General features: G+C 49.6%; 12 protein-coding genes across 12 annotated transcripts; 4 read left to right on the forward strand and 8 right to left on the reverse strand.

The window, feature by feature from the left end:
- Nucleotides 1-607: 607 nt before the first annotated feature.
- On the forward strand, nt 608-1,665 carry N7443_007862 (uncharacterized protein; the record flags this gene model as incomplete). Its single annotated transcript, XM_056887918.1, has 2 exons — nt 608-1,249; nt 1,303-1,665. The coding sequence occupies 2 exons, from the start codon at nt 608-610 to the stop codon at nt 1,663-1,665; spliced, it is 1,005 nt and encodes a 334-aa protein (XP_056739609.1).
- A 1,227-nt stretch (nt 1,666-2,892) lies between these two features.
- N7443_007863 (SLC26/SulP family anion transporter) lies at nt 2,893-5,383 on the forward strand (the record flags this gene model as incomplete). Its single annotated transcript, XM_056887919.1, has 3 exons — nt 2,893-3,148; nt 3,205-3,350; nt 3,404-5,383. The coding sequence occupies 3 exons, from the start codon at nt 2,893-2,895 to the stop codon at nt 5,381-5,383; spliced, it is 2,382 nt and encodes a 793-aa protein (XP_056739610.1).
- A 274-nt stretch (nt 5,384-5,657) lies between these two features.
- On the reverse strand, nt 5,658-7,235 carry N7443_007864 (isocitrate lyase; the record flags this gene model as incomplete). The annotated part of the gene is made up of 4 exons (XM_056887920.1): nt 5,658-6,426; nt 6,506-6,601; nt 6,660-6,904; nt 6,957-7,235. 4 exons carry the CDS (start codon nt 7,233-7,235, stop codon nt 5,658-5,660), a joined length of 1,389 nt encoding a protein of 462 aa, XP_056739611.1.
- A 780-nt stretch (nt 7,236-8,015) lies between these two features.
- N7443_007865 (uncharacterized protein) lies at nt 8,016-8,730 on the reverse strand (the record flags this gene model as incomplete). The annotated part of the gene is made up of 3 exons (XM_056887921.1): nt 8,016-8,344; nt 8,458-8,520; nt 8,574-8,730. The coding sequence occupies 3 exons, from the start codon at nt 8,728-8,730 to the stop codon at nt 8,016-8,018; spliced, it is 549 nt and encodes a 182-aa protein (XP_056739612.1).
- A 1,017-nt stretch (nt 8,731-9,747) lies between these two features.
- On the reverse strand, nt 9,748-12,389 carry fluG (uncharacterized protein; the record flags this gene model as incomplete). The annotated part of the gene is made up of 2 exons (XM_056887922.1): nt 9,748-11,238; nt 11,289-12,389. The coding sequence occupies 2 exons, from the start codon at nt 12,387-12,389 to the stop codon at nt 9,748-9,750; spliced, it is 2,592 nt and encodes an 863-aa protein (XP_056739613.1).
- A 258-nt stretch (nt 12,390-12,647) lies between these two features.
- Nucleotides 12,648-12,851, reverse strand: N7443_007867 (uncharacterized protein; the record flags this gene model as incomplete). The annotated part of the gene is made up of 1 exon (XM_056887923.1): nt 12,648-12,851. One exon carries the CDS (start codon nt 12,849-12,851, stop codon nt 12,648-12,650), a length of 204 nt encoding a protein of 67 aa, XP_056739614.1.
- Nucleotides 12,852-13,068: 217 nt separating this feature from the next.
- On the reverse strand, nt 13,069-14,184 carry N7443_007868 (uncharacterized protein; the record flags this gene model as incomplete). The annotated part of the gene is made up of 5 exons (XM_056887924.1): nt 13,069-13,305; nt 13,367-13,504; nt 13,634-13,726; nt 13,773-13,979; nt 14,095-14,184. The coding sequence occupies 5 exons, from the start codon at nt 14,182-14,184 to the stop codon at nt 13,069-13,071; spliced, it is 765 nt and encodes a 254-aa protein (XP_056739615.1).
- A 1,351-nt stretch (nt 14,185-15,535) lies between these two features.
- Nucleotides 15,536-17,191, forward strand: N7443_007869 (uncharacterized protein; the record flags this gene model as incomplete). Its single annotated transcript, XM_056887925.1, has 9 exons — nt 15,536-15,591; nt 15,649-15,696; nt 15,758-15,887; nt 15,950-15,993; nt 16,044-16,143; nt 16,197-16,553; nt 16,611-16,689; nt 16,745-16,928; nt 16,981-17,191. 9 exons carry the CDS (start codon nt 15,536-15,538, stop codon nt 17,189-17,191), a joined length of 1,209 nt encoding a protein of 402 aa, XP_056739616.1.
- Nucleotides 17,192-17,347: 156 nt separating this feature from the next.
- Nucleotides 17,348-19,038, reverse strand: N7443_007870 (NAD-dependent succinate-semialdehyde dehydrogenase; the record flags this gene model as incomplete). The annotated part of the gene is made up of 3 exons (XM_056887926.1): nt 17,348-18,729; nt 18,786-18,873; nt 19,009-19,038. The coding sequence occupies 3 exons, from the start codon at nt 19,036-19,038 to the stop codon at nt 17,348-17,350; spliced, it is 1,500 nt and encodes a 499-aa protein (XP_056739617.1).
- Nucleotides 19,039-20,637: 1,599 nt separating this feature from the next.
- N7443_007871 (multicopper oxidase) lies at nt 20,638-22,520 on the forward strand (the record flags this gene model as incomplete). The annotated part of the gene is made up of 2 exons (XM_056887927.1): nt 20,638-20,908; nt 20,962-22,520. The coding sequence occupies 2 exons, from the start codon at nt 20,638-20,640 to the stop codon at nt 22,518-22,520; spliced, it is 1,830 nt and encodes a 609-aa protein (XP_056739618.1).
- Nucleotides 22,521-22,807: 287 nt separating this feature from the next.
- N7443_007872 (uncharacterized protein) lies at nt 22,808-24,275 on the reverse strand (the record flags this gene model as incomplete). The annotated part of the gene is made up of 3 exons (XM_056887928.1): nt 22,808-23,721; nt 23,782-24,055; nt 24,114-24,275. The coding sequence occupies 3 exons, from the start codon at nt 24,273-24,275 to the stop codon at nt 22,808-22,810; spliced, it is 1,350 nt and encodes a 449-aa protein (XP_056739619.1).
- A 324-nt stretch (nt 24,276-24,599) lies between these two features.
- Nucleotides 24,600-26,097, reverse strand: N7443_007873 (uncharacterized protein; the record flags this gene model as incomplete). Its single annotated transcript, XM_056887929.1, has 6 exons — nt 24,600-25,158; nt 25,216-25,595; nt 25,646-25,719; nt 25,778-25,814; nt 25,878-25,903; nt 25,974-26,097. 6 exons carry the CDS (start codon nt 26,095-26,097, stop codon nt 24,600-24,602), a joined length of 1,200 nt encoding a protein of 399 aa, XP_056739620.1.
- Nucleotides 26,098-26,349: the final 252 nt, after the last annotated feature.

The following is a 26,349-nucleotide window of genomic DNA, read 5'->3' on the forward strand; positions in this document are numbered from 1 at the left end:
TTGTTCAGGAACGATGAGCGTCTCCTCGACGGTCAACCCGCCGTTATGGAATTGCACATCTATGTAGTGGCGTCCCAGGAGCTGTTCAAAGGGCATTTAAATTGGTTTTCTCTTTCAGGGTATTTAGATCTTGAGTAGTAGCTAGAATTTGAAGTTTTTGTTTCTCTTACGGTGCATGGCGGAGTTACGGCTTTAAGTCCGGTCGTCGGTTTTTGGAACGCTTCTCCTCCGATCCAGCATTTCGAACATAATGGAATCTTTGGTAGATGAAGATGAAAGTAAAGCTTTTAACGGAACCTTCAGATTGAGAATTAATATTTCTTGCTCTCTTCCATGGCGCCTTCATCACTTTGGCCCAGGGATTGTTGGACGACAAGACGGGAACCTGGCGTTCGTAGCAAATTTGGCCGCAATGAGCCTCTGAATGACTCTATAACCAAGTGTTTAAACTGGATTGATAAGCCGGGGTTAAGGGGGTTTTGTTTAGACTATTCATAATCACTTGGGAGGGTGCTGACGCGAGACCACTTATAAAGAGCCGTCTCATAGCAGCATTCTAGTCCCATCAAAGCACAAACAACCTCAATCTAATAATCAATTGTCCAGTATGGATCGTACGGTCATAATTACTGGAGCCAATGGATCATTGGCCCTTGGTTTTGTGGATACATTCCTCTCCTGCTATCCTCAACATACATTGATCGCGACTGTGCGCAATCCGTCACCTCAAGACGATCCCAACACAGCAAAGCTCACGCGATTGATTTCGAAATATTCGAACCCCAAAGTGGTCATCGAGGCTCTCGATCTTGGAAATATTGCTAGTGTACGCTCTTTTGCAGAGAAGCTCAATGCTAAGATATCTTCTCGAGAGCTCCCACGTATCTCAACCATCGTTTGTAACGCGGCCACGTTATCACTCGAGGCCGGACAGAAGTTCACATCAGATGGGAATGAGGCCACATTCCAAGTATGTCATCTATCTCATTACCTCTTGATTCTGAAGCTCCTCGGAAGTATGGACTTTGGGTCTGGACGTATCGTCATGCTCGGCTCAATCACACACTATCCAGAGAAGCCAAACCCTTTGTCTTCGCTTAGACCCGGGCTTCCTGAGAATATCGAAGATCTCATCAAGCCAGCTCCGGATGCTTTGTCACTAGTCCACGACAGAGGATACCAGAGATACGGCACCGCCAAACTTGCAAACGTGATATTTGCAGAAGATCTGAACGAACGCTTTCGAATGGTATGAGAGAGCCACATAGAGGAAAGATCTTTACACTAACGATTGCACACCAGGACTCGAAGTTGTCAAATATGACTGCACTGGCGATGGACCCTGGAGGCCTCCCTGCATCGAGAGCTCAAGCGAAACAAAAATCATCCATTCGAATGATTTTTGCTACAATCAACTTTCTCATGCCTGTTTTGAAGTACCTTACTTCAGTATTCCGCACAACGGAAGATGCCGGCCGAGACCTCGTCGCTGTGAGCATGGATCCGACCTTTCAAGGAAAAGGAGGCTATTACGTTGGTCAAAAGAAGGATGCTCCAGCGGCGGTCAGTACGGATGAGAAGGAACAGAAGGTGTTGTGGGCAGCATGCTGGAGATGGGTTGGTCTCAAAGCCGATGAGACAGTGCTTCAAAATGTGGCTCTTTAACTGTCATATACCCAATAATTCGACCACAAGCGGCCAGGGATAGTGTTCCGATCTTGAATAAAAATACACTCTATTTCTATCTAGCCGTCGCTCGAAAATTACCTGATATCCTTGAAAGTCCTATACAAAGAAAAGCGATAAGAATAGAAATAAAACTCAAAAGGAAAGGGCAAGAGGAAGAGAAGGTTGTGTCTTCCATCGGGAATAAATCTCTGTTCTTCCATATCTAGGTGGAGCACTCTAATTTAAAAACCCAGCAGTGGTCTATGGAACTTTAACTTGGCTTCGATTACGTGCGGGGGCTTCCAAATTTGCTCAGACAAATACCAGATCCTTTTGAGATCATGGCAGAGAGCCTAGAGCCCGCCTAGAGCCCGCCTAGAGCCCGCCTAGAGAACGCCTAGAGATTGCCTAGAGTCAACATTGGAGTTTAATTGGGTGGTAAGGTGGATTACGCGAATTGCACCACATCTCGTGGTAATTGACACTGACCGAGGATCAAAAGCAAAAACGCAGATACGACGACTGCCTAGCCAGATTGGGATGGGTGTAGCGGGCTATACGCAGCTTTATAGCGGGGGCTCGGTTGCCCTGGTCGTATAGAGCTAGGATGGTGCTTCAAACCCCAGAAATGTGAGCATCCCGTGTGCGTGGACTTGGGTGGCCAAAGAAGGCAAATTGAGACCCAAAGAAATTTCAAAAAAACCCTGGCATGCTCTGCCCCGCGTGTCAGTTGAATTCGAGTGGGTCGCTCTTCAAGGCCCTGTGGGCCCGTTAATCTCATGTATCGTCAGTGTATCTTTAGCGCCGCTCGTCTGATAGCGACCAGAGCGGTGCTCGAGCTCGAGACTACCGATCATGACAGGTAAATACGATCTTATAAATACGAATCAATCGCCTCAAGGCAAATTTGCGAAGCGGGAACAAGAGTTGAGGCGTTCGGCTAAAAAGCAGTGGTGTCTCGAACCCCCCATTTGCGATTATACTCTAATATCACGACATCGCGCCAAGGATTGCGTTTTCGCCAGCTTCGGGAAGCTCTGTGACACTTCTATATTATGCCCATGTGGCCGTCATGCCTTTTTTTCATCAATAGTGTGCTCTCTGGTTGGTTTTTTTTTTTTACAAGTACCCCCTGTCTCACTTTCCAAGTCCGCTTTTTACTTTTCTTCACTTTCAAACTTCCCTTTTCTCCGAACTTGGCGTTGAGCCGGGCGAGCTTCGACCATGAGTGGGAAAACATCCACCAAGGTTGGCCATGCTCTGGCGGCTGCTCTGAGGATTGACCTGGGATCGGAATCTTACTCCACATCTGGCGATGGCCGTCATGCCTACATTGAGCCCGATCCGACCACCGGAGAATGGATCACGGCGCATACACCTACAACCAAACAAGTGGGACGCTACTTCTACAACATCTTCCCATTCATTCACTGGATCGGGTACTACAATTTGCAATGGTTTATTGGTGATCTGATCGCAGGTAAGTCGAGAGATGGAGAAATGACCCCGTATCAGAAGGTATACTCATCGCTTTAGGTGTGACTGTCGGCGCTGTTGTGATTCCCCAGGGCATGGCCTACGCCGAGTTGGCTAATTTGCCCGCCGAGTATGGACTCTATTCGTCTTTCATGGGTGTCCTCATCTACTGGTTCTTTGCGACTTCCAAAGATATCACGATCGGAGTAAGTGGATCATCCCCATGTCGATCTCCCGACAGCAGACTCACACTTATTAGCCTGTCGCCGTTATGTCTACTCTCGTCGGTACGATTATCATCAAAACACAAAAGGAACACCCAGGTCTCTCAGCTCCAGACATTGCTTCCGCGCTTGCGATAATTTGCGGCGCCATCGTGGCTGCACTCGGATTCCTCCGTCTTGGATTCATCGTCGACTTCATCCCCTTGCCCGCGATCATGGCATTTATGACCGGATCTGCGATCAATATCGTCGCTGGACAAGTCCCAACTCTCCTCGGTGAAACAGCAAAATTCTCAACACGAGGAGCCACCTATGAGGTGATCATCAATACACTGAAATATCTGCCCACGGCCCAAATGGATGCTGCAATGGGCATGACTGCCCTCGGCTTACTTTACGCGATTCGCTGGGGGTGCAACTACGCAGCTAAGAAGCACCCAGCAAAAGCCAAGATTTTCTTCTTCATTTCCACTCTCCGAACCGCCTTTGTGATCCTCTTCTATGTCATGATCAGCGCTGCTGTCAACCTCCACCGCCGGGAGCACCCGGCCTTCAAGATCCTCGGAACCGTCCCCAGAGGTTTCAAGCACGCGCACGTTCCCAGGCTCGACAAGGAGATTATTAGTGCTTTCGCTAGCGAGCTTCCTGCCGCGGTCATTGTTCTGTTGATTGAGCATATCGCTATCTCTAAGTCATTTGGCCGAGTCAACAACTACACGATCGACCCATCTCAAGAGTTCATTGCTATTGGCATCACGAACCTCCTGGGTCCATTCTTGGGAGCCTATCCCGCTACTGGGTCCTTCTCTCGCACTGCAATCAAATCCAAGTCAGGTGTCCGTACTCCTCTTGCCGGTGTCATCACTGCGATCGTGGTCCTTCTGGCTATTTATGCCCTCCCTGCCGTCTTCTTCTACATTCCAAAGTCATCACTATCGGCTGTGATCATCCACGCCGTCGGTGACCTCGTCACTCCTCCCAACACAACATACCAGTTCTGGCGCGTGTCTCCAATCGATGCGCTCATCTTCCTGATGGGCGTGATCGTCATCATCTTCTCCACCATCGAGATCGGGATCTACTGCACCATCTGCGTCTCAGCCGCAGTCCTTCTATTCCGCCTCGCTAAAGCCCGAGGCCAATTCCTCGGTGCAGCCAGAATCCACTCCGTCGTCGGCGACCACGTCCTAGACGACGCAGCGACCATCACAAACGCCAAACTCGAAAGCGACCGAACAGTCTATCTCCCCATCTCCCGAGAAGATGGCCACAATCCTGAAGTCAAGATCGAACAACCATCCCCGGGAATCTTCATCTTCCGCCTCTCCGAAGGCCTGAACTACCCCAACGCAAACCACTACACAGACTATCTCGTCCAACACATCTTTGCGACAACCCGTCCCTCAGACGAGAGGCCAAACACCAAAACCGGCGATCGACCATGGAACGACCCGGGCCCGAAAGCCAAAGACGAGGCCGAGATCCTCACCCGCCCGACCCTCCGTGCCGTCATCCTTGACTTCTCATCCGTCAACAACGTCGACGTCACCTGTGTCCAGACCCTAATCGACGTCCGCAATCAACTGGACCGCTACGCCGCACCCCGCCGCGTACAATGGCACTTCGCGCACATCCACAACCGCTGGACCAAGCGCGCACTAGCCGCAGCGGGCTTCGGATACCCCACACCCGAATACCTAGCAACAACGCATAAGTGGAAGCCCATCTTCAGCGTTGCGGCTCTTCACGATGATCCCTTCACCGTGGCAAATAAGAGGAGATCAGAAGATCTGGCACGAGACGTTGAGACCGGATTCCAAAAAGAAGCTGCTGCACAGTCGACGGAGAGCGAGATCGAGCCTGTGGATAAATTGTCTTCGGAAATTCGTCGGGCCAGTGCTGGTTCCAAGTCGGGTGCGAAGAAGGCTATTGTTGAGGGTGTTAATCGGCCATTCTTCCATGTCGATTTGACGACTGCGGTTCATAGTGCGACGTCGGGATCTGGGGAGTACTAGATTGATACGCGAGTTTTTTTTTTTTTTTTTGATACCATATACGGGATGCTAGCTAGAAGGAACTTTGAACATTTAATGGAACAATTTTTGGCAAGAGTATGCATTCTCGTAACAGGTCGTTATCATACAACGTGATCATATTTGGACATAAAAGTACAGGGAGGATGTATATGGTTCTCGATGGAGAAACGTGTTGTGATCCTACAAAATGAGAGATCAAGACTCTGAACCTGCAGGTCACGGATCAGTGGAGCTAGGTGACGATCAACACAACCTAGTAATGAGTCGGTGTGGATGTACCGCCACAGCCACGCGCCCTCCTCTTCTCAAGTAACGCGCTGTTATTCAAATTGAGATTGGAGAGCGTGGAGACTGTTTTGTTGAATCGTTCACCCGCCGTAGTTTCGTTCGCCGATGGCATTCTCTTCGCGCGATTTACTGCCTGTGGTCGACTCCGTGCAAGCGCAGAAGGCGTACAATTATCCATGGTCATATCGGAAAACCGGGTTATGGGCTTTGGTCTTGTTGGCTTCATGTCTGGCCTGGGACCTTGCGACATGTGTCTCGGTCCACGTCGGGGCTCTGATTGTTGTACAGAGAGGGCGACGTTGAAAATGTCTCGAATGTTCGGGGTGTGGGCGTTGGGAGTTCCGGGGGCGCTTTCGATGGCTTCTTGGAATAAGTCCGGGGGCGTCTGCGCCCCTGCACTCATTTGAGATCCAAAATCGTGAGTGTCTATTGCGGGCGTGGAAGCATGACTCGCGGGCTTGCTATCGGAGTTTTGACGAATCCAAGGGTGGGCAAGGAATTCCTTAATGTTTAATCTTTCTTCGGGATGGACAGCTAAGAGGCCATTGATCAAATCTTTTGCTTCTTCTGATATGGGGTCCCAATTTGGAGATGCAAATTCGTACTCTCCTCGAAGGACCTTCCGGGCCATAGCCTGGAAGTCCTCGTCGAAGAATGGAGGGAAACCTCCTAGCATGGTATAAAGCAGACAGCCGAGAGCCCACATGTCCACACCAGTGGTATACTTCTGTTCGCTGCAGAGTTCGGGGGGCAGCGTAGCCCATGGTGCCACAAGGTGTCATAGTTGGGACACCACATATCATCTTTGATAACCCGAAGTCTGCGAGCTTGACCACGCCGATATTTCCTTCGTCATCGTTTTCGTTACCGACCCGTGGGTAGAATAGAATGTTTTCAGGTTTAATGTCTCTGTGGTATGATGTTAGTAGCTATTCCACGAAGGAGCTTCAATCAGGACTGGTCCTACCTATGAACGATGCCCATGGTCTCATGCAAATATTCAACAGCCTTGCCGACTTGCTTGATGACATGTCGGCTTAAGTTCTCGTCCAGAGAGGTAAGTTGGGTAATCTGGTCGTATAGTTCGCCTCCAGGGCAAAGCTCTATAATCATATAGCTAAATTGGCGGGTTTCGGAAGCGTCGATAAGATGGACGACGTTCTCATGCTTGAGTTTCCGAGCAATCTCAACCTCTTTGACCAACTTTTGTTTCTGCGATAGGGTCAGCTGAATTGAGTTTTTCCAACAGTATCTATTTACTTACTTGCGTCTCATTCATCTCGTACTTCTTCATGACCTTGACAGCAACTTCATTGTACTCGGATTGGGTATCGCTCGCACGATAGACCGTGCTGAACGCACCATCCCCAATCTTCTCAATCAAGCGCCAGCGCTCAAGACCAGGATAACTTGGCATACTGTTCGCGGCACACTGGGCCTTTGAGCCCCCATTGGAGGGCCGCGCACTATCATTCTCACGAGACTCTATAGCTTTGGCGCGAATACGCTCGATCACGCTTCCACGAGCGGACGAGCCGGACATTGTACCAGTTGTCCGTGTCTGGGTAGTAGTAGTAGACATGAGTAATTATACGAGAAAAGGTTCTAGACGAACTGATGAACAATCCAACTGTCTAAGTGAAATGGTCTGCCTATAACAAGGGATGGCTTGGCATATGACGTAGCCGCGTACCTTGTTTGGGCGCTCGGAAGCCTGTTAGCCGCGTCATGTACAACTGTAATTGTATTCTTAGGGGAGCTAATGCGCGGAAAGTCTATGATTGTGGGGTAAAACCCAACGAAACGCGCAAATTGCCACCAGGATCTTCCCGTTCGCATGCTGTTCAAGAATAGGCAGCTACCAAGCTCGGGCTGCCGTTCAGCCACTTATGGTGGCCGTGGAAGGTTGGGGGTCTTATCGCAGGTGATGAGTCTACTCATTGGACGTCATCTGTTGGGTATGCTAGGCAGTGGCGACCTTGGAATCATACTGTATTCGGAAACAAGGGGTAGGTTTGATATCAAATGGGACTGTAATTGGCTGGTCCTACAGACCGAGGCGGAGCCGAATAATGTGGTCCCTGCCATTGGCGGAGTGTTTGCCGCAGGGCAGATTCGTGATGAAACGATCGTCAACCACGCTGGTCAGCTGATCAACTCTCAGGTACTGTACGAGCTACGCCCTGTATCCTTCTTCCGAGGGCATCCTTGGCTTTGGCGTCTAACCGCATTCGAGCATTCCACCAATGATGACCCGACTAGATCTCTCCAAGAACCTGCCCTTCCGCGTTCAGGGATGATCGACACTCCCCACTCCACGCTCTCAAGACAATGACTTCACAGTGGGTAGAAGATAGCCAGATGGATAGAGGTTCGACTGATCCCAGTACATCTGATAAACGCCCGACACGTTGGTTTCCTTAAGGCGGAAGGAGTCGCTCAGGTTCCCATTAGACTCTTCCCACATGAGATAGGTCCCGTAGAAGAGGAAACTCTCAGTCGTCGCAGCAGAAGGAGTGCTAATTCCGTTTCCGGTAAACCCAACCTCAGTGATCGCATCGGCAGTTGGCTGGATGTAGAAAAGGGTGTCTGCGTCCAAGGTGACCCCAGAGGTGGTGGCGGTGGTGGGTAGCTCGGTGTTGCCGATCGTAACTAAAGAAAGTCAGTACACAGATCCGAGCGACGGTTCAAAACCACACATGATGTTCATTCCAGCCTGAGACCATTGACAGGCTCCAACCCACACTCAGGGCGCGAGGACTTACATGTGACATCTGTTGTGACACTTCCGTACGTCCACAGCGACGAGTCGCCGGCATATGCAAGGCCTTTGCCAAAAAGTTAGATTTTTGAGCCACAGCTTGAACTTCGCAAGACCGACCGTCAGAGTAGAAAATCTTAATGTAAGAAGAGGCGACTCCGTATGCGATCAGACTGAAAGAGCCTGTCGGGTTACGCTTCTCCAGAGCTTCACCTGCTGGCGCAGCCAGGGAGCCAGAGGTCAGAGCAAAAAAGGTGGCAAGAGTATTAAACTTCATTTTGTTGCGATCAAAGTGCGGAGCCCTGATCTTGACGATCCCGGCCCCTTACGTAGCTTTTATATCTCTACAGTAGCTATAGTCTGCTATGCTGACGGACCTTATTGTTGGTGCTATGATGGGGCTACTGCGCGGTGACGCGGCCGAAGGAGCTTTAAGTTAGTGGGTTGCGCCCCATTCAATGAACACCAGTAGAAATGTCGAAGAAGTACCTGCATTGTTTCACAAATTCTACTTGAGAATATGGCCGACATGTGCCTACCGATTGCTTTTTTCCCATATTCAATCACAGTTCATTCTCCATCTTCAGGGAGTTGACCCCACGATTGATCGACTATAAACTTCTAGATTTAGATAAATCGAAGCATCCAAGAAAGACCACGTGGGTATCTTATGGACTAAAAAAAAACATCCTTCAAAGCGAGGAAGGATTCGAGAGTCTAGCCTACGTACAATAATACAACGGAGTTCGGACAGCTGGTGGAAACGTGGACCATTCGACAATTGGCTACTGGAAAGGAATTCGACTATTTGAAAGCCCCAAACAACCTAGTGTACAAGCCTAAAATCTTGGCCCGACCCGTGCAAGCCGAAATGTGGATCACCAAATACTGACGCGATCCTTAGTGGCTCTCATCTGAAGGCACAAACCCACATTTCACGGAATTTCCAATAGGGGTGCCACTGATGAGGCTTCCTAATGGTTGGGAGTTGTAAGCGAAGATTCGGAGGCTTGGTCTTGGCTCGAAAGGAAGAAAGATGGGTGCTTGTAAGTGCTTACTGAGCTGACTTTTGCTCTCGGTCATGCTAGTTTGTTAGCGTTAGACAATTCTAGAGCCTGCAAGGTGACGAGTAATTGATATTTTGATCAGACAATGCCTTTGCCAAGCGTAAGCCAGATTATATAGGCTGACCGAAATGCAGCTCGACAGTCTCATCGTTTGCACAGTCTGGCAAATGCGCAGTCCTCGGTATGGATTTTATATCACGGTCAAGCCTTCCCTGAATGCCCGAAAATCAATAGCGCTCCAACAGCCACAGCCGACGCGCCTCCTCCGACATCTCCCTTAAACGCACGATTTCGGCACGCTTAACTGTACCATAATTCTTGACAAGCTCAGTTCCCAGAAGATCTTTGAAAGTATTCGAGGTATGCAACTCAAGATTTTCAAGACTTTCCTCCAAAGTCTTAGGTATCATCGTCGTGATACCTAGATCAGCTCGCTGGGAATGACTCAAGGTCGCCGCATCCACAGTACATTCTTTCACCGTCAAGGCCAATTTCGCATCCAGCCCTATATTGCCACCTGCGAGCAGAGCGGCCATAGCCAAGTACATATTGGCCAGCCCATCTAAGGACTTGAACTCCCAGTGGCCGGGCCCGATTTTCCGCATGGGCGCTTCACGGTTCTGGAAGCCCCAAGTGACCCATTCAGAGCCGGCCCAGATGCCAGAACGCACGCGCTCATAACTGGCTTCCGAGGAGAGTGTGAAGGCAGTGATGGATGGGTAGTGATCGAGGATGCCGGCGAGGAATGCGTCTTCGTGAGTAGGTGGATCGATGGAGACATGGGCGTGTGCTGCATTGCCGAAACCACCAGGGACAGCCCGTGGATGAAGAGTCGCGCGGAGGCCGTGCTGTTCTGCGACGGCGGTGATCACTTGTCGAGCGGCTAATAGGGAATCTACAGCGGTGAGAGGTGCTGCCGGAGGAAGAACGAATTCGAATTGGCCGGGCGCAGACTCGGCGTGAAATTGCTCTAGTCTGATACCTATGGAAGCCAGCGTCCGAGTGATTTCTTCAAGGAGGGGAATGAGCTGTCGCGTCTCAGAGGTCATTTGCGACCAGGAGTGATTGGTCGTGGCCGGGTTATACTCAGTGACGTGACCGGTGCGTTGACCCTTGGCTGCCTTCATGAAGACTACTTCGATTTCGAAGCCAAACTTCAATTGCATCTTGTGTTCACTGTGGATCTTATCCGCGATGTTTTGAAGGGTACTTCTCGGGCAACCCTCAAATGCTGTACCGTCTTCCGATCGCCAGAATGTCATGACAGATGCACTAGGTGCAGCTGTTGATGGTAGTCCCCCGTTGCGGTAGAGACTGTTCAAGTCTGGCTCCATGTAGAATTGACCGGTAGTGGATCCTTGCGGGAGAACTGTGTCATCGTGTAACATGCAACAGACTGCCTGTGAAATTCCCACACGGCGTTCTTTGCGAGCAATGCGAACGAACTCCTCAACTGGGAACATGCGCACACGAGTTGTTGCGGTATAGTCGAGCCATTGCATCCAGACATATTCGATATCCGGATTTTGCAGAAGAAAGGCATCCAGGGGGTCAGAAGGAAGCGAGGGCTGGACTTTCGATACCGCAGCGTCATGCACAATATTCGGCTCCAGATTTAACTTGTATAGTCGATTTGAGTTGTGAAAGAGAATGTCTGCTGCCGCCATCTTCGCCTGTGGAACGTTATAGTCACCAAGTTGAACATATTCGACAAGCACCTAATAAAAAGATGAGCAATGATCAAATCGGGCCAAGAGGTAGTACTGACCTTCTCAAGAGCTTGACGAAATTGCTTGTTGGCCAACCAGAAAGTTTCGGGGTGATAGTGGCCATCCGTACTCCACAGTATTCGGTTGGTGGGTGTGATTTCGAGACTCTCCCGCAAAATCTTTTCCTGGGCCTCTCGGCTCACCATAGGAAACACCTCACCGAGGTCTAGGTAGACATTGGGGTATACACATGCCAGATATCCTGCCTCGCGCGTATACGGATAAGCAGAATGCAGTAGCACAATGTCCGCATTCTCGTATTGCTCGATCAAAGGCTGCAAGTAGGCCGGGTTAGCTTTGACAAGACTGATATCATTGTCTCCCAAGCCCGTATGAAACTGCATAGGTTTCACAATACCAGCCCTCTTCTTGAAAGAAATAGCCTTAAGTGTCTGCTGAACCAGCCAGTCATTCAGCGGCTTCTCTTCAACGCGGTAGCCAGATCTCCGAGTGCCCGAATCAAGTACCCGATGCAACGAAGCCGTCAACAAATCCTCATCACCCGAGTAGGGGTCAACATCTAGCCCGGTGCGATAACAAACCACAGATTTGAAACCGACCACGGCTGGCTCGTCCATTGCGCGATCAATCACATCAAGAAACCGCTGGCGGAATTTGCTCCACACCGTTTCGCCTTCCTTACGCTCAGTGCTCATCAGATCTCCGATGATCGTGGCCGCAACCGCCTCAATCCGGACGATGCGCTTCGTCGCAGAGCCGGTGAACTGGTCGTGCCAGTCGTAGGACTCGACATCCTCGTCGCTGAGCAGGTCGTCCAGGAGCAGAGCCTGCGTGCCTTCCAGGCTGCGGCGGATCAGACCATCGTAGTCATTCTCTACCCAGAGACTGTGTGCGGCGACTACATCATCCCAAGTTGCACAAGGCGTGTCGTAAAGCTCGGCGAGCTGGTTGGTGGCTCGTAGAAGTGGCAGGGTCGCGCGGGCATTTTCCAGCGCGCGACCGTGGGCCTCGGATGTGATGGATTCAAGCGGGTAGCTATCGTAGTCGGCAGCCACATCACGACTCAGCAAATTATGAGCATGGTTGTCGATGATCGGGTGCGTTTGCACCAGATGGCGGAGAGAATTGAGGGAGGCCATGTGCGGCAGGGTGGTGCGGAGAAGAGGGAAGAAGGATACGGCGGCATTTATCTACATCTTTCGGTCTGGCCAGCGGCCGGGATCCATCCATGCACACATTGTTGGACTAGCATCTAGCTATCTGCTGTTGGACGTATCGAATGTACAAAGCTAAGGTGCAGCGTGAAAATCGCACCTCCTAGGAATCATGTTTACCCACGTCACTCGTCAACTATACTCAACGCGGTCATCTCCACGAGCGCAGCGCAGCACATCGGCTTATTTCCACCGGCCCAGGATCTTCTTGACCTCTTTGAAAGCAACCGGCTTCGTCATAAACCGATCCATGCCCGATTTTATGGCCTCTGATTTTTCATGAGAACGACTCAGTCCGGTCAGGCCGATGATCGTGGACGACCTCAAATTGTCGAGGCGCGACTTCTCGAAGGCGCGAATACTGCGTGTGGCCTCAAAGCCGCCCATTATCGGCATGGAAATATCTAGTTTTTCTTGAGTAAATGACCGGGAGAAGCAGAATAATGGGCTTATGTCTTACCCATTAAAATGAAATCGTAGCCCTGCTGTTTTTGTTTCATGGCAGAAACTGCAAAACTGCCATTTTCGGCCGCATCCACAGTACCAAGGTCTCAAATTCGTGCTCTGCAGAATTTCGGTCGCTGTCATCATTCAATGAAGAGGGCTACGCAGACTGTCTCTGTGACATGTTGTAGGTGATATTCCTCGCGCGTGTTGCCTCCGCAATGACGTACGATATGCTATCGAGGAAGTCGGCCTTTTGACGATTGGAGATGAGTGACTCGACAAGGTTACACTTGGCCATTAGAGAAGAGCCAAAGCCCAATAGTGAGCTCAGCTCAACTGCTGGATCAAAGACATTGCTTTTGATGTTGTTCCAGCAGAAGCAACCACCGAACCACTGGGAATTAGCCGCATTCCACGGAGGTACAAAAAGAATCTGAGTCGCCCCTGGAAAATACCTGTTGAGCATTGCCGTCTCTCTGATTTTCCATTTCTTGGGGGACTTTCGAGCTCATCTGAGCCCTTGGTCGAGGGCGGCCTTCACGCGAGGGGGAAGAATCTTCGCTGTCCGAGCTAGACTCTTGACCACCAGGAAGCTATATTCGCCTCGGTCTAGGTCAGATGATGGAAGAGCAACGGTATCCTATTCGTGGTATGAGCATTGCACTACTAACGTCTAAACAACAATAGCTCGGATGAACTAGAATTGTAATCTTGAAACGTACCTGGCACATATCCCAGTCGCTCACGTTAAGGGTTGAACACCCTAGCTGATCGATCTCATCTTTATTTGAATTGCTGGATTGCGCTATGATGAACTGTGAGCCACGATCTGATACACTGAAAAGGCAAGGTCAGGAATACCTCCCCGATCGTGAGCTCATCGGTCCTCGCCTTATAACTACGCGATCGACGTCTAAGCGCAAAGTCGCCAATAATTCCAGCGATGTTAAGGTATCGTTGTGTCCGCCGAGCACCAGCGACCCGGGTGTGGGCTTCGCAGTGGCCTCGACTTGTTCTTGCGGTACTAAAAACATGGATGATGGCTGTGGTGACGTAGATGGCGAGTCTCTTGCGGAAGTTGAGTCATGGAATTGCGGAAGGCCTAGAGAAGAGCCTCCTTCGCTACTGGTGTGAGGGTTTCGTCGATTGAAGAGAGACGCTCAGGTCAAAAGTAGCGGTATACTTCACGCGCTCGGCGACCAGCGCCATAGTCGTCGTCCTTTGCCGGGTTCGTGGGGTCCCTAGTAGGATCCCCAGCCGCCTCCGCCTCCATCGTGTATGAGGTTTTAGGTTGGAGAACCCTTTCTTCAGAAATTTATTTAGGCTCAGTCTTCGCCAGGTAAACAGTATGTGTGCAAATAAGGTGTAGTCAAGGCGTCTAGTTGTCGATTCTCAAAAGAATGGCGCATTGGTAAAAAGAGAAAACCAGATATAGTTAGGAGTAAACAATGTGGAAGAAGAAGCACGAAAAGTAAGGGAACGGGTGAGGCATTTTCCGATCGGATTACGATGCAACAATCATATTTTAACGGTTAACAATGCCATGTCCGGATTGAGTTACGTATAATGTCATAGGTCTATGGATGTTGGGTCTACAGGTGTTGGGGAAGTGGCCTCATCTAACCCGATTGGCGGAAGACGAAGCGATAAAAATCACAGATGATGTGTTACAGAAGACTGGAGAAAGGCGCTTCCACCCTGGTTGCTAAACGGCCCGTGGGGTGGGTTCGCCCGATGGAACCAAGACACATCGTGGAGACCACTTTCAGGGCAGGCCATAGCAGGTATGGATGTGCATTGCGTCGTCGAGCCACTAAGCTATTCTAGGAATAGCGTGCGGGAAACAAGCTACCAATCAAACCTGACGGCAAAAGAATCCACCAATTATATAGCTCCGGTGTGATCTGCGGAGGCCCCATCAAGAATTTGCTGAATCTTGGAGATGGCTTCTAGTGCCTCTGCGCTTCAGAGAAGTAGCTAGAACCCATGGGAGCTCCAGGAGTATCATGAGGAGCTGTGCAACCAAAACTTCTCGTGTCTTAGAGCCTCTTATCGCGCGTAGGTGTGGGATGTAACGTGTTCAATACAGTCACGGTCGAAAAGGTCTCGATCATGCATTCTTCACACGGGATACCGAGGTGATCGGATCACATTGCGGGACACAATTTTGTCTTGATGTGTAGTAGTAGCCGGTTTCAACTGCTTGGGTACGAGTTTGGAACCTGTTTAAACACCTCTTGTCGAAAGTTAGTCGCGAAAGTACCACAGCTCGGTAATAGAGGCACCGAGTGACGGATCTTAGGTGTTGTCTTCCAGGCTCATAAATGGGAGATATAAGACACTGCAGAGAGTGTTGACCAGTCAGTTTATCCACCTTGGAATCTTGTTTCTTATACCCCGTTCAAGGTATAGGGTCTCAGGGATAAGAAGTCCAGTTCGTATGTCGTTCTGGTTGTAGCGCCACCGCCATCCACCGCTACCAGAAATTGCCGCGGCCTCCTACCTGCACCCGCCCCTCTTCCAGCTGCACACTCCAGCTTTCCTGCATTGCTTCTGATCAGCGTTGACGACCGGTCTCCCTCTCAAGTTTCTAATCACCCTCAAATCTGTTGAGCTTTTGCAGAATGTCGGATTTCTCGTGCACATCAGTGGTGGGAGTGAACTTCGAATTGACTGCAAGGTAAGCTATCCCTACATATCTGCAGTGACAAGTGACTCACTTTGGATTTTCTTGCAGGTACTCAGAGCCACAGCCAGTAGAGCTGGATGCCTTCGGGCTCATGTGGTACGCCCAGGAGTGCTCATTCGGAATTCAACAAAGATTAAGTACTGACCCTTTCGGCCAGCTCCGCAAAAGACAGTATTTCGCACCAGTTAGTCGCCATCAAAAAACTCGCAAAACCATTTGGTTCTGCTATGCTGGCGAAGCAAGCTCTCCGCGAACTTAAACTGTCAACACATTTACAACATGAAAATGTTTGGTCTTACCTTTAAAAACTGCGCCTTCGAAGCTATTAACGTTATTGACATGATGCCAGATTATCGGTCTTGTGGACGTATTCATATCACCCAAGGAAGACCTGTATGCTAAGTTGAAGCCAACTACCAATGTTCTTTCACTGACCTTTACAGTTATATCGTTACGGAGCTTATGTGGACCAACCTCCAAAGAATCATTGGGAAAGGCCCAATCGATAATGATTTCTCGAAATATTTCCTTTACCAAATAATGGTAGGTTGCAACAGTCACTTCACTTGGCATGCACAGACTAAAAATCCTTCAAGCGCGGGCTAAAATACGTCCATTCTGCGGGCATCATTCACCGTGATCTCAAACCGAGCAGTATACTCATCAATGAAAACTGCGACCTGCGAATAGGCGACTTTGGTCACGCTCGACTGCGGGATCACCAGATGACAGGCTACGTCTCTACCAGATATTACCGCGCTCCGGAGATTATGCTCACATGGCAAGAATACACCGAAAAGGTAGATATTTGGAGCACGGGTTGCATATTTGCGGAAATGCTTCGAGGCGTGCCTTTATTCCCGGCTACTAGCCATGCCGATCAATTTTCTTTATTCGTAAAACTTTTGGGTAATCCCGAAGAGCGAATGGTGGAAACGATTAAAAACAAACATGTGGGTTTGCCCTTGTTGGAGCTTGTATGTGGATCGCATAGGCTAACCTATAGACAGACAAGATCCTTTGTTCAGTCTCTGCCTAAGTGCAAACGTGAATCTTTGCCTGATGTTTTCCCCGATCTCGACCAAGATGGTATGTGTCGTTTGCCTTCTGTTCCCTGATAACGCCCCAATTCTGACACCCACAGCAATGGGACTCCTCGAACAAATGTTGAATTTCGATGTGGAAATAAGGACCAACGCGCGGGACGCGCTGTCTCACCCGTACTTGGCACCTTACCACGACCCTGAAGATGAGCCAGTAGTCAAGACACCATTTGATTGGAGCTTTGATAACGCCGAGGTATCTATCGAGACCTGGAAAGCCGCTATGTAAGTTCACCTTCTTGGAGGTTCTACTTGCAAATTCTAATTGACTGTGTAGATATAAGGAAGTTGTTCTCTTCCGTCAGCAGGCACTCCGATCTCGGCGTCCGGTCAACATCCGCGATGCGATCATCAATGCAACCAAGGGCCACGTAATGAGCACTGTCACCCCAGTAACAACAGATACAGAGTCGGATGAGACCTCGCTTTTTGGAGAGGGGAGGTTTGATGATGCATTATCTTCATTTTGTAATGATTTTCACTCATGACTGTTGTCCCTTCCAAGCCCTGATGTGGTGGAAAAACAATGATATGCACTCGAATCGGTAGATGAGCGTTCACAGTACAAAACCTTCAATTTGCTAAACTGCGACTGCTATTCAAACCGAAATAGTATAATAGGCCCAGAGTCATACAATAAATATCTAGTACTGTCCCTCAATGGTCAATGTGCCCGTTTTGGTGACCAAGTACTCGTTAACCGCAACCTCTTTACCGCTTTCCTTGCCGTAGCCAGACTCCTTGATACCTCCAAATGGCGACTCGGCAGCAGACTGGTTTCCGGTATTCATTCCAATCATACCAGCTTCCAGATTTTCAAACAGACGCCACACACGATCAATGTTCTTCGTGAAAGCGTAGCTAGCCAAGCCCATACTGGTATCATTGGCCATCTTAACTGCCTCTTCCTCGGTCTCGAAGCGATAGAGCGCCGCAATAGGAGCAAAAGACTCTTCCTGTGAGATTTGCATTTGCTCTGTCATTCCTGACAGGATAGTAGGCTCGAAGAAGTAACCCGGGCTGGAGGTCATTGCCTTGCCGCCCAAAAGTACGTCCGCACCAAGGCGTCGCGCGTCTTCAACCTGGGCCAAGGCCTTGTCGATGCTGCGTGGGGTGGTCAATGGACCCATTGTCGTGTCAGATTGAGAGCCATGACCGACAACAAGAGCAGTGGTGCGCTCCTTTAGCAGAGCGGCGAAACGGTCATAGATGCCCGCTTGCACGTAAATACGGTTTGCTGTGATACAGGCTTGTCCGGCGTGGCGCCACTTTAAGGCCATGAGCTGCTCGATCGCTTGGTCGAGATTGGCGTCGTCGAAGACAATGAATGGGCAGTTACCGCCCAGCTCAAGAGTAACTTTCTTAAGACCGTGGGCGCAGTGCATGGCCACCAACTTGCCAACCCGGGTCGATCCAGTAAAGGTCACCTTCTTTACGAGTGGATGCTTGCAGAGTGCCTCGCTGAGGGAAGGCGTGTTCTCCAAGTCTGTCGTCAGGATGTTCAACACACCGGCCGGGATGCCCGCACGACGCGCCAACTCTGCCAGCACAAGTGCCGAAATAGGTGTTTCGGGACTAGGCTTCACCACCATCGTACAACCAGCCGCCATAGCAGCACCAACCTTACGGAGAACCATAGCCACGGGGAAGTTCCACGGCACCAGCGCCGCCGCAACACCAATAGGTTGTTTGATGGTGAACAGTCGGCGGTTGGGCGCGGCAGGGACAGCCACACTGCCGTGAATGCGCTCTGCCTCGCCAGCAAACCACCACAAAAAGCCAAGTGAGTAATCCAGCTCTCCATAAGCCTCAACAATAGGCTTTCCCGTCTCGTAGGTCACGATTTGAGCCAGGTCATCTCTTGCGGCTGTTGTCAGCTCCCACCATTTGAGGAGCCATTTAGCGCGCTGGCGCGGATTCACCTTCCGGAAGTCCTCAAAAGCAGAGTGCGCCGTCTCAACTGCCGCGTTCACATCATCTGTCGAGTTTGCGGGGCAGCTTGCCCATGCCTTGTCGGTGCCGGGATCTGTCTCCCTTGTCGTCAGTTGTGCAGAGCTCCCGGAAGTGAACAATGAGCTTTACCGAGCACTTCAAATCGCTTCCCACTCTTCGCTTCAACCCATTTGTCTCCAATAAAAGAGTCGAAGTGTAGAAGGGTTGGGTCGCTCAGCTAGGGGCAGGTCAGTTAATTTCTTAATACCACAGGTCCCGGAAACCGTTGAGTATCCGCGGGGCTCGGACATCTCGCCGATCGCTTCCACTGAGCTCCAACAAAGTAGAGGAATGAAAGCAAAGAGAGACACACCTTGAATGGTAAATTGTACTTGGTCGCCATGGTGTAGACTCCAATGTGTGTTTTCAGAAAGAGAGAAGGTGTACCTCAAGGTGGCGGGGTTGATTTCTTAACGTTCATGAGGGGAAGATCATCACCGAGGTAGTACAAGACCCCTCATCAACAACACATGGGCCGGTATGACGGGCAAGTAACCGCAAGACGGCTTCTTTATCAATCCCGCCGGAAGCTTATCGACAGTTTCAGTTTTATCTTTATTCCTTCACGAAAGACTATCTCTGATGAAGCGGATCTTGAGCTTAAGACCCCAAAGTAGGTACCCGTGGAACGTAGTAAATATGTGCGCGGACAGCTAGGAATCTTGTAAGATTCAATTGATCGTTTTGTTAGCCCGGCCTGGATGGAGAATCACCATTCTCAACTTGCTTCAAAGCGGATGAGGGTCGCTCCATGATAAGCTGATAAGGGGTGCTCAGATAGACTATGTGCTTATAACCTAGCTAACCAGCACTTCAATCTCACCGCGATTAGAGGGCCGGCTTCTCAGTCCCGGTGGGACCCACATTCTCACTTACGGCGCTTTACTACCTTGAAGGCGGCTATGATCTTGGGGAGTTGGGGCTTTATCATTATTTACGGTCCGAATGGTATTGATTGCTCTCCACCAGTTCAAAATATTACGATCGATCTTCGGTTTTCTTAAGTCCACTAACATCAGGCAACCCACGAGTGGCGTGTACGGCTTACTTTGAAAGTAGCCCAGGCCGATTGAAGCTGAGTGTGGGGGGGGCATGGTCTCAGGGGACTATAGGGCTGAGCAAACGATGATGCCCATCTGGCTCAGGACTCCTGGTGTTTTTGAAGGGTCAATCGTTGGCCGTATAATTTATAAAAGATCTTTTTCGTTCAAAATTTTCAGGCTTGTGGTAACTATACAGATACATTCAAAAATCAGCTCTTTGGATCCACGGTCCTTTGGTGCAAAAGGGATTGAGCGAAAAGGGGCGAAGCTCAGCCCAAAATGTATTAACATCTGCAGGACAATTTGGAAGCTGAACCCCGACTTCGCTCCCCGAATGCTGGCAGGAGATTCACGTGACTGCTTGTATTCCATGGCCAATCAATCACACCACAATTCATAATTCGACATATGTAGGAGTGCGTCGGGCATTTTTCGGGCTCCAACGACCAGCTCCATCACGGTGGGGTTGGGATCTGCATAGCCTTGCCGCTATGAGGGAGGGGCCCATGATCCAACTATTGAGGCTGCGCTACCCACCTACGGAAATACGATCGTGTTGAGTGGCAAAGACCCCTTGATCAGGCGTCCCAGATCGACCAAACCTAACAGATCACAGACCCGTTCTTTCAGCTGATCCACAAAAGTCTGGCCTACCATGAATAGCTTTGCTTCGTATTTGGGCCCAGTACCTACCTCACCGCCAGTGGGACAAACAGACTAATGGGCCTGAAAGTTGACTAAGGGGGGGCTCTTTTGAACAACAACATGATCCGATCCACCCGATTGGAATTCCCAGTGAAATAATTTAGCTCTTGATTATCCCTCGCAGAGTTATAAAACCTCTTCCTGGGTCTATTGCCGCTTGGAAGTTTGCAAGTCTTCCATCCAGATCAAGCAAGATGAACTCCTTTTGCCAATTGGGGGCTCTGGTATTCTTCTGCCTTGCCCAATGGGCCAAGGGTAAGGTCTTGCCAGTAAGCTCTGTGAGCACGGTTCGATTCGAAGTCAACTTGACCTGGGCGGACTGGCATGAAGCTCCGGGTGCTCCTAGAAAAATGATTTTCACCAACGGCCAATTCCCAGCCCCTGAGCTTCGATTGCAACAAGGTAATAACGTGGAGTTCTACGTTCACAATAAACTTCCCAACGCAACAACGATCCACTTCCACGGTAGATACTCTGACCCGTACGCAATTGTACCGTTCATACCTGATTCGTAATAGGAATTGACCAAATGGGCACACCATGGTCCGATGGCGTTCCGGGTTTGTCACAGAAGCCTATCCCTGCCGGTGGAAAGTTCCTGTACAAATGGACCGCCTTACAATATGGAAGTTACTTCTACCACGCCCATACCCGGGGCCAAATCGACGATGGTCTCTATGGGCCGATCTATATCAGCCCAGATAAATCTATTGAGAAGCCATTCCGCCTGATCACCAACAACACAATGGAACAGAAACTGATGGAAAGGGCTGAGAAACGGACCTCGCCTGTAATGCTTTCCGATTGGCGCCAGTTGACTTCTGAGCAGCTGTGGAACGCCGAGGAGGCTAGCCGACGCGACGCTTTCTGCTCCAATGCACTCATGATTAACGGAAAGGGCTCTGTTAAGTGTTTGAGCCAGAGTGCGCTTGACGAATACACGACTGCAGCCCAGAAAATTGTTCTTGGAGGACAGAAACTGACCGATATTGGTTGTCTCCCTCCCTCGAATGTTCTCGCGGAAGGGACTTATTCTCACAACCTTAGCGCCCTCCCACCTACCGTCTTTTCTGGATGTAAATCTCACCAGGGTCCTAGTGAAGTGCTCAAGGTTGACCCAATCAAGGGCTACGTGAGCTATGATCTGATCAGCTCTGCCGGTATAGCGACCATGATGTTCTCTATTGACGAGCACAAGATGGTCGTCTATGCCGTGGAAGGACAATATGTTGAGCCAGTCGAGGTTGATGCTATTACATTAACAAACGGGAATCGATACTCTGTCATGGTGAAGCTTAACAAGCCCTGGGGTAACTACTCGATTCGCTTGTCAAACTACGGTGTCAACCAGGTTCTCAACACCACCGCGACCTTCTCATACGAGACAGGTCATGGGACCCCTCAACAAAAGATGAAGAAGGGCCCCTCGAAGCCGTCAATTAGCATCACCGGATCGAACACCACCGCTGAAACCGTCATCCTCGACGAATCGAATATCGTCCCATTCCCAGCTACAGTCCCCTCACAAGATATCGCGCAGACCCACGTTTTGAATATCGGCCACTATCACACCTCCTACCGCTGGATACTAGGCAACTCAAGCTACGCCTTAGCCCTCGAACATGCTCAGCCCCTACTCTACCACCCGAACAGCTCAGTCGCTCACAGTGACCTGACCCTGCACACAAAGAACGACACCTGGGTCGATCTCATCTTCTACGTCAGCTCTCCATTGCAACCTCCTCATCCTATCCACAAGCACTCAAACAAGTACTATGTCATCGGCCAGGGCCAAGGTATTTGGAACTATACAACCGTGGCAGAAGCTATGGAGCACATCCCCGAGAACTTCAACCTCGAGACCCCACAGTACAGAGATACATTCGCGACTCCCGCTGCCGCTACGGGCCCGACGTGGCTGGCGATCAGATACCATGTTATCAACCCAGGAGCATTCCTGCTGCACTGCCATATTCAGGTCCATCTGAGTGGCGGTATGGCGCTTGCGCTTCTTGATGGGGTTGATAAGTGGCCGACCATTCCTGAGGAGTACAGACTCGCTGAGATGAGAGGGTGAATTGACAATAAGTTTTTGTTTTGATTAGCGATTCAGCCTGTGAAGGCTTTGAATGTTTACATACAGAATTAACTAGAGAGGGAGAAATGCTTGTTCCGATCTCATAATTTAGTTTAACCTACCTGAAGATATTCATCTGCTCATCGAAAGTCACATAGTATGTCATGGAGCTAAACCTGCTCACCGTTTTTGGCCTTAGAATTAAAACTCGCGAAGGAAGCCTAGGACCCTCAGATGGTAGCAGGTGTGTGCGTATTTTGAAAACTCCGCTTGAGTGTTGATTGTATTTAGAAGTAATCCGCCAAGGTGTCTGTCATTCTCTCCCATAACCCAGTAGAAAGGTGACCCTGGACCCAGTATCCATCTTCATGTCTATCTCCCTTCCACATAATTAATAAATCATCCACAACAAAGCCAAGACGCCTAAGAGCCCCATAGAAGCTCACACTAGCATCCACAAGCACCGGCTTGCCTCCTTGAATATTGATATCAAAGAAAGGCTGCTTCGCCCAAGAAGATACAACAAGCTGTGTAGATTTCGAAGCAAACCTTCGAATGACGAACGGGCTGTTTTTCATTGAAGAATGTTGCTCCATGATTTGATGGAGACATAATGGCTCTCGAGCACTATCGATAGTGTGGCGGATATGTACTGCCCTGTCTACCAAAGCCGTGGTATCATTTTGGGATCTCAGGCCGTTGAATTGCCGTGATGGCACAGGGATCCGGAGCCAAGGGTTTCCAAAAGCTGCCTCTGTCTCCAAATGGCGCTGGATATTCACAGCGATACTAACGGTAGACGGGTCCGCTGGATCGATCGAGGCTTGCTGGTAAAGGAAAGCCAGGACGAGGTCGTGTTCTGTGACTTGGATGTTTCGATTTTCAGCCTCATTGGACCAGGCGTTGATTGCGGCTTGGGGTATATGAAGCGCCATATTAACGCGAGGTGAAGTATGACGAGCTTTGTTTCGCAGTTTATGCATGACAGAACTGAGTCCACGTCTTAGAAAGGGAAACCAGCCAGTTCTGAAGCTTTCAGCGTGCATCCGAGCGATTGGAATATCGTTGACATATTTTGACTGTTCCAACGCTTTCTCAATGAGAGATTCCTTTAGCTTTAGCGGTGGACGAAAGCTTGATACCATTGTCGGTAGATAACCGTCCAGAATGGAGCAATATGCTCGTGCTATATGAAGCATCGCTGGAAAGCAGGTCAGAAAATTGGGTCACAGCTCTAATGCACAACGTTGGGGTAATATACCATTCACATCTCCAAATGGACCTTGGACTTTGAAGCGCAAAATGCTTCCGTCAATTAAAGCCACGGTTTGAATGGTGACAACGCACTGACGGAGTAATTTGATAACATTGAATTTGGCATCCAGGAAATTTTTCAGGTGCGAGAGTTCGACGCTTTTCACAACATCGTTGATCCATGGTGTCTTCACAACATCTTCAACATGTAGATCAAGTTCAGTGCCTTGCCAGAGCTCGGATAAATTATCAACCTTCTTCGAGGGCTTTATTTTGGTTCGCTAATTATAACATAGTGAGTGAGTGGGAGAACAGACTTGATGACTGAGGTCCACTCACCAGAAAGTTCAAATTTCCGCCTAGCACCGGCAAAATTGAGAGGAGGACATGGGCTGCATTTTCGAACTCCTCAATGGTGACTCCTGCATGATATATCAGGATGAGATCGTTTTCTAGGAACCGAGCAAGGCCCTTGTCGAGAATGGTCAGATCGAGTGACATTCTGATTGTGACAAGAGATTGACTCTCCTCATCGATTGAAATGAACTGTGGTAGAAGTTTTCACTGGAAGGTGAACTCATCAAGGAGTGTCTTGTTTGTGTCTTCATTCCATATTCGGCCCTGTCTTCCAACCCACTGGCATGCCAATTCAAGGGATGACGTTTCCTAAAACCCCAAGAGGCACCTGGATGATTCCAGTAGCTTGAATCACGCAGAGAAAGGCATAGTCAGAAGGAAGTGATAAACAAGACCGTGGAACAAAGGAGATTTTCATTAAATTAATCTAAAACATGGTAGTAGGCGCTAACTTTTCGACTCTTTTATCTAAACCAAACTATCGACACTGGAATGTTTTTCAACCCGCGACCGAGTATTATCGAGCGTATGCGTAATCTCTCCAGAGGTATAATGAACGGAGACATTTGTTGTTTTCATAATACCAATCACGCCATCTTCACTCCCACTGGAAACGCTAGGACTATCACCGTGGCGCTTGTACTTTCGCATGTCAAAGTCGCGTTTGGCGTTAATATCCACGCGGTTCACGCCTTGGGGATCCGCCATTTCATAGGTATCATCTGCATCGGATTGCAGCTGCGATGCCTTGTGACTTGAGAACATGCGTGATCCAGGGAACTTGCGAGAGCCGCTCGTTCCCGCTCCGTAGCCCGATGTCCCTCCATTCTGCGACGTGCCGAGGAGTCGGGGTAGGTATCTGTTCGCGATGGCTTTCATGGATGGACCGCAAGCTGTGACGACGGCGACGTTTACTTCAATGGCTGAGCTGCAGAAGCCGATTGAGTAGGTGGCGTCTGGTGTGACTGTATTCGAGAGGAAGGCTTGTGCGAGGATGATGATGCGCCAGACGCCGATGGCGGTCGCACTATTGAGAAAACATTGGTTAGACTATAGAGAGCGGCGCTTGGGTTGAATGACTTACACTCCTCCCAGACACAGAATAAGACAGACAGCAATTTTCTTCCTGATCGGCATCTGTAATCTCACGGTAATGATGACTGGGATCGAGAGGACCAAGCAGTCTGTGAAGAGATTCAGTGCCGCGGTCGATACGTAGAATGCACCTTCGTCAATACACTTGCCCCCTGCAATTGACATATCGTATATATACGCCACAGGGTGGCATTGGAAAATATCGACGAAGAGCACAGCGATGAAAAGAGCGATGACAAGAGCCAAGGAGATGTATATGAGGCCATTTACGAGTCGCGACCGTGACTCTAGTCGATGTAGAAACACCAATATGGACAGCTTGATTATTGACAAGGTCGGGTTATACAGAAGCTGGTTGGCAAAGTTCCACTGCCATCCTGTGTTAGTCCTCGCTTTGCGATTGCTGCAACGATACCTACAATCAAGCCCTTCTTCACATCGTAATCTAAGGGAATTTCCCACTCGTAGATTCCAACATAGTTGGTTTTGATATCTGTTCGACCCAATTAACAACCTTTAAGTCGATTTTCTAGTGGAAGTGATGCACTCACAATACCATGAAGTGACGGATTGTGCAACTGCGAAAATCTGTTTCAATCACAAGTGAAGGTTAGAATATGGCCAGTACTGTGCGGGGAAGAAAGTCCATACATAGCCTATAACAATCAAATAGTCATCTGTATCTTCGTTAGCAACCAATATACCCTCGACAACCAGTGTTTGTAGATCCACAAGGAAGTTCCATACCGCTGGATAGTGCAGATCGCTTCAAATAGCGACTCCATAGTCGCAAGATAATGGAAAGACCACCGATAATCGGAAACGCGACCACGATTCCCAGTGCAATATTCTGGCGACTGGTGTCAATCATCCTTAAGTATTTTACAGAAGCCTGCAGCAGAGAGGGGGCAGCTGGCCGAGGCTGTACTCTTTTAAGAAGAAGCAAACCCGCCACTCCTAATTAAGTCAGCTTTCATTACAGAATAAATAGGGTTCCAGCCCGGAAGGCCCGTTTACTATTACCATATGGCATTTGCATGGCCCTAGAGCTCCGACGGCCAATTATGGATGACGCTCGCTCACCCCCCACGGCAGTGATATGAGAATGGAGCTACTCTGGGTT

This window comes from Penicillium atrosanguineum (assembly GCF_028827265.1).
Source record: "Penicillium atrosanguineum strain IBT 20685 chromosome Unknown utg000006l_segment0_segment0, whole genome shotgun sequence".
NCBI classification, from domain to species: domain Eukaryota; kingdom Fungi; phylum Ascomycota; class Eurotiomycetes; order Eurotiales; family Aspergillaceae; genus Penicillium; species Penicillium atrosanguineum.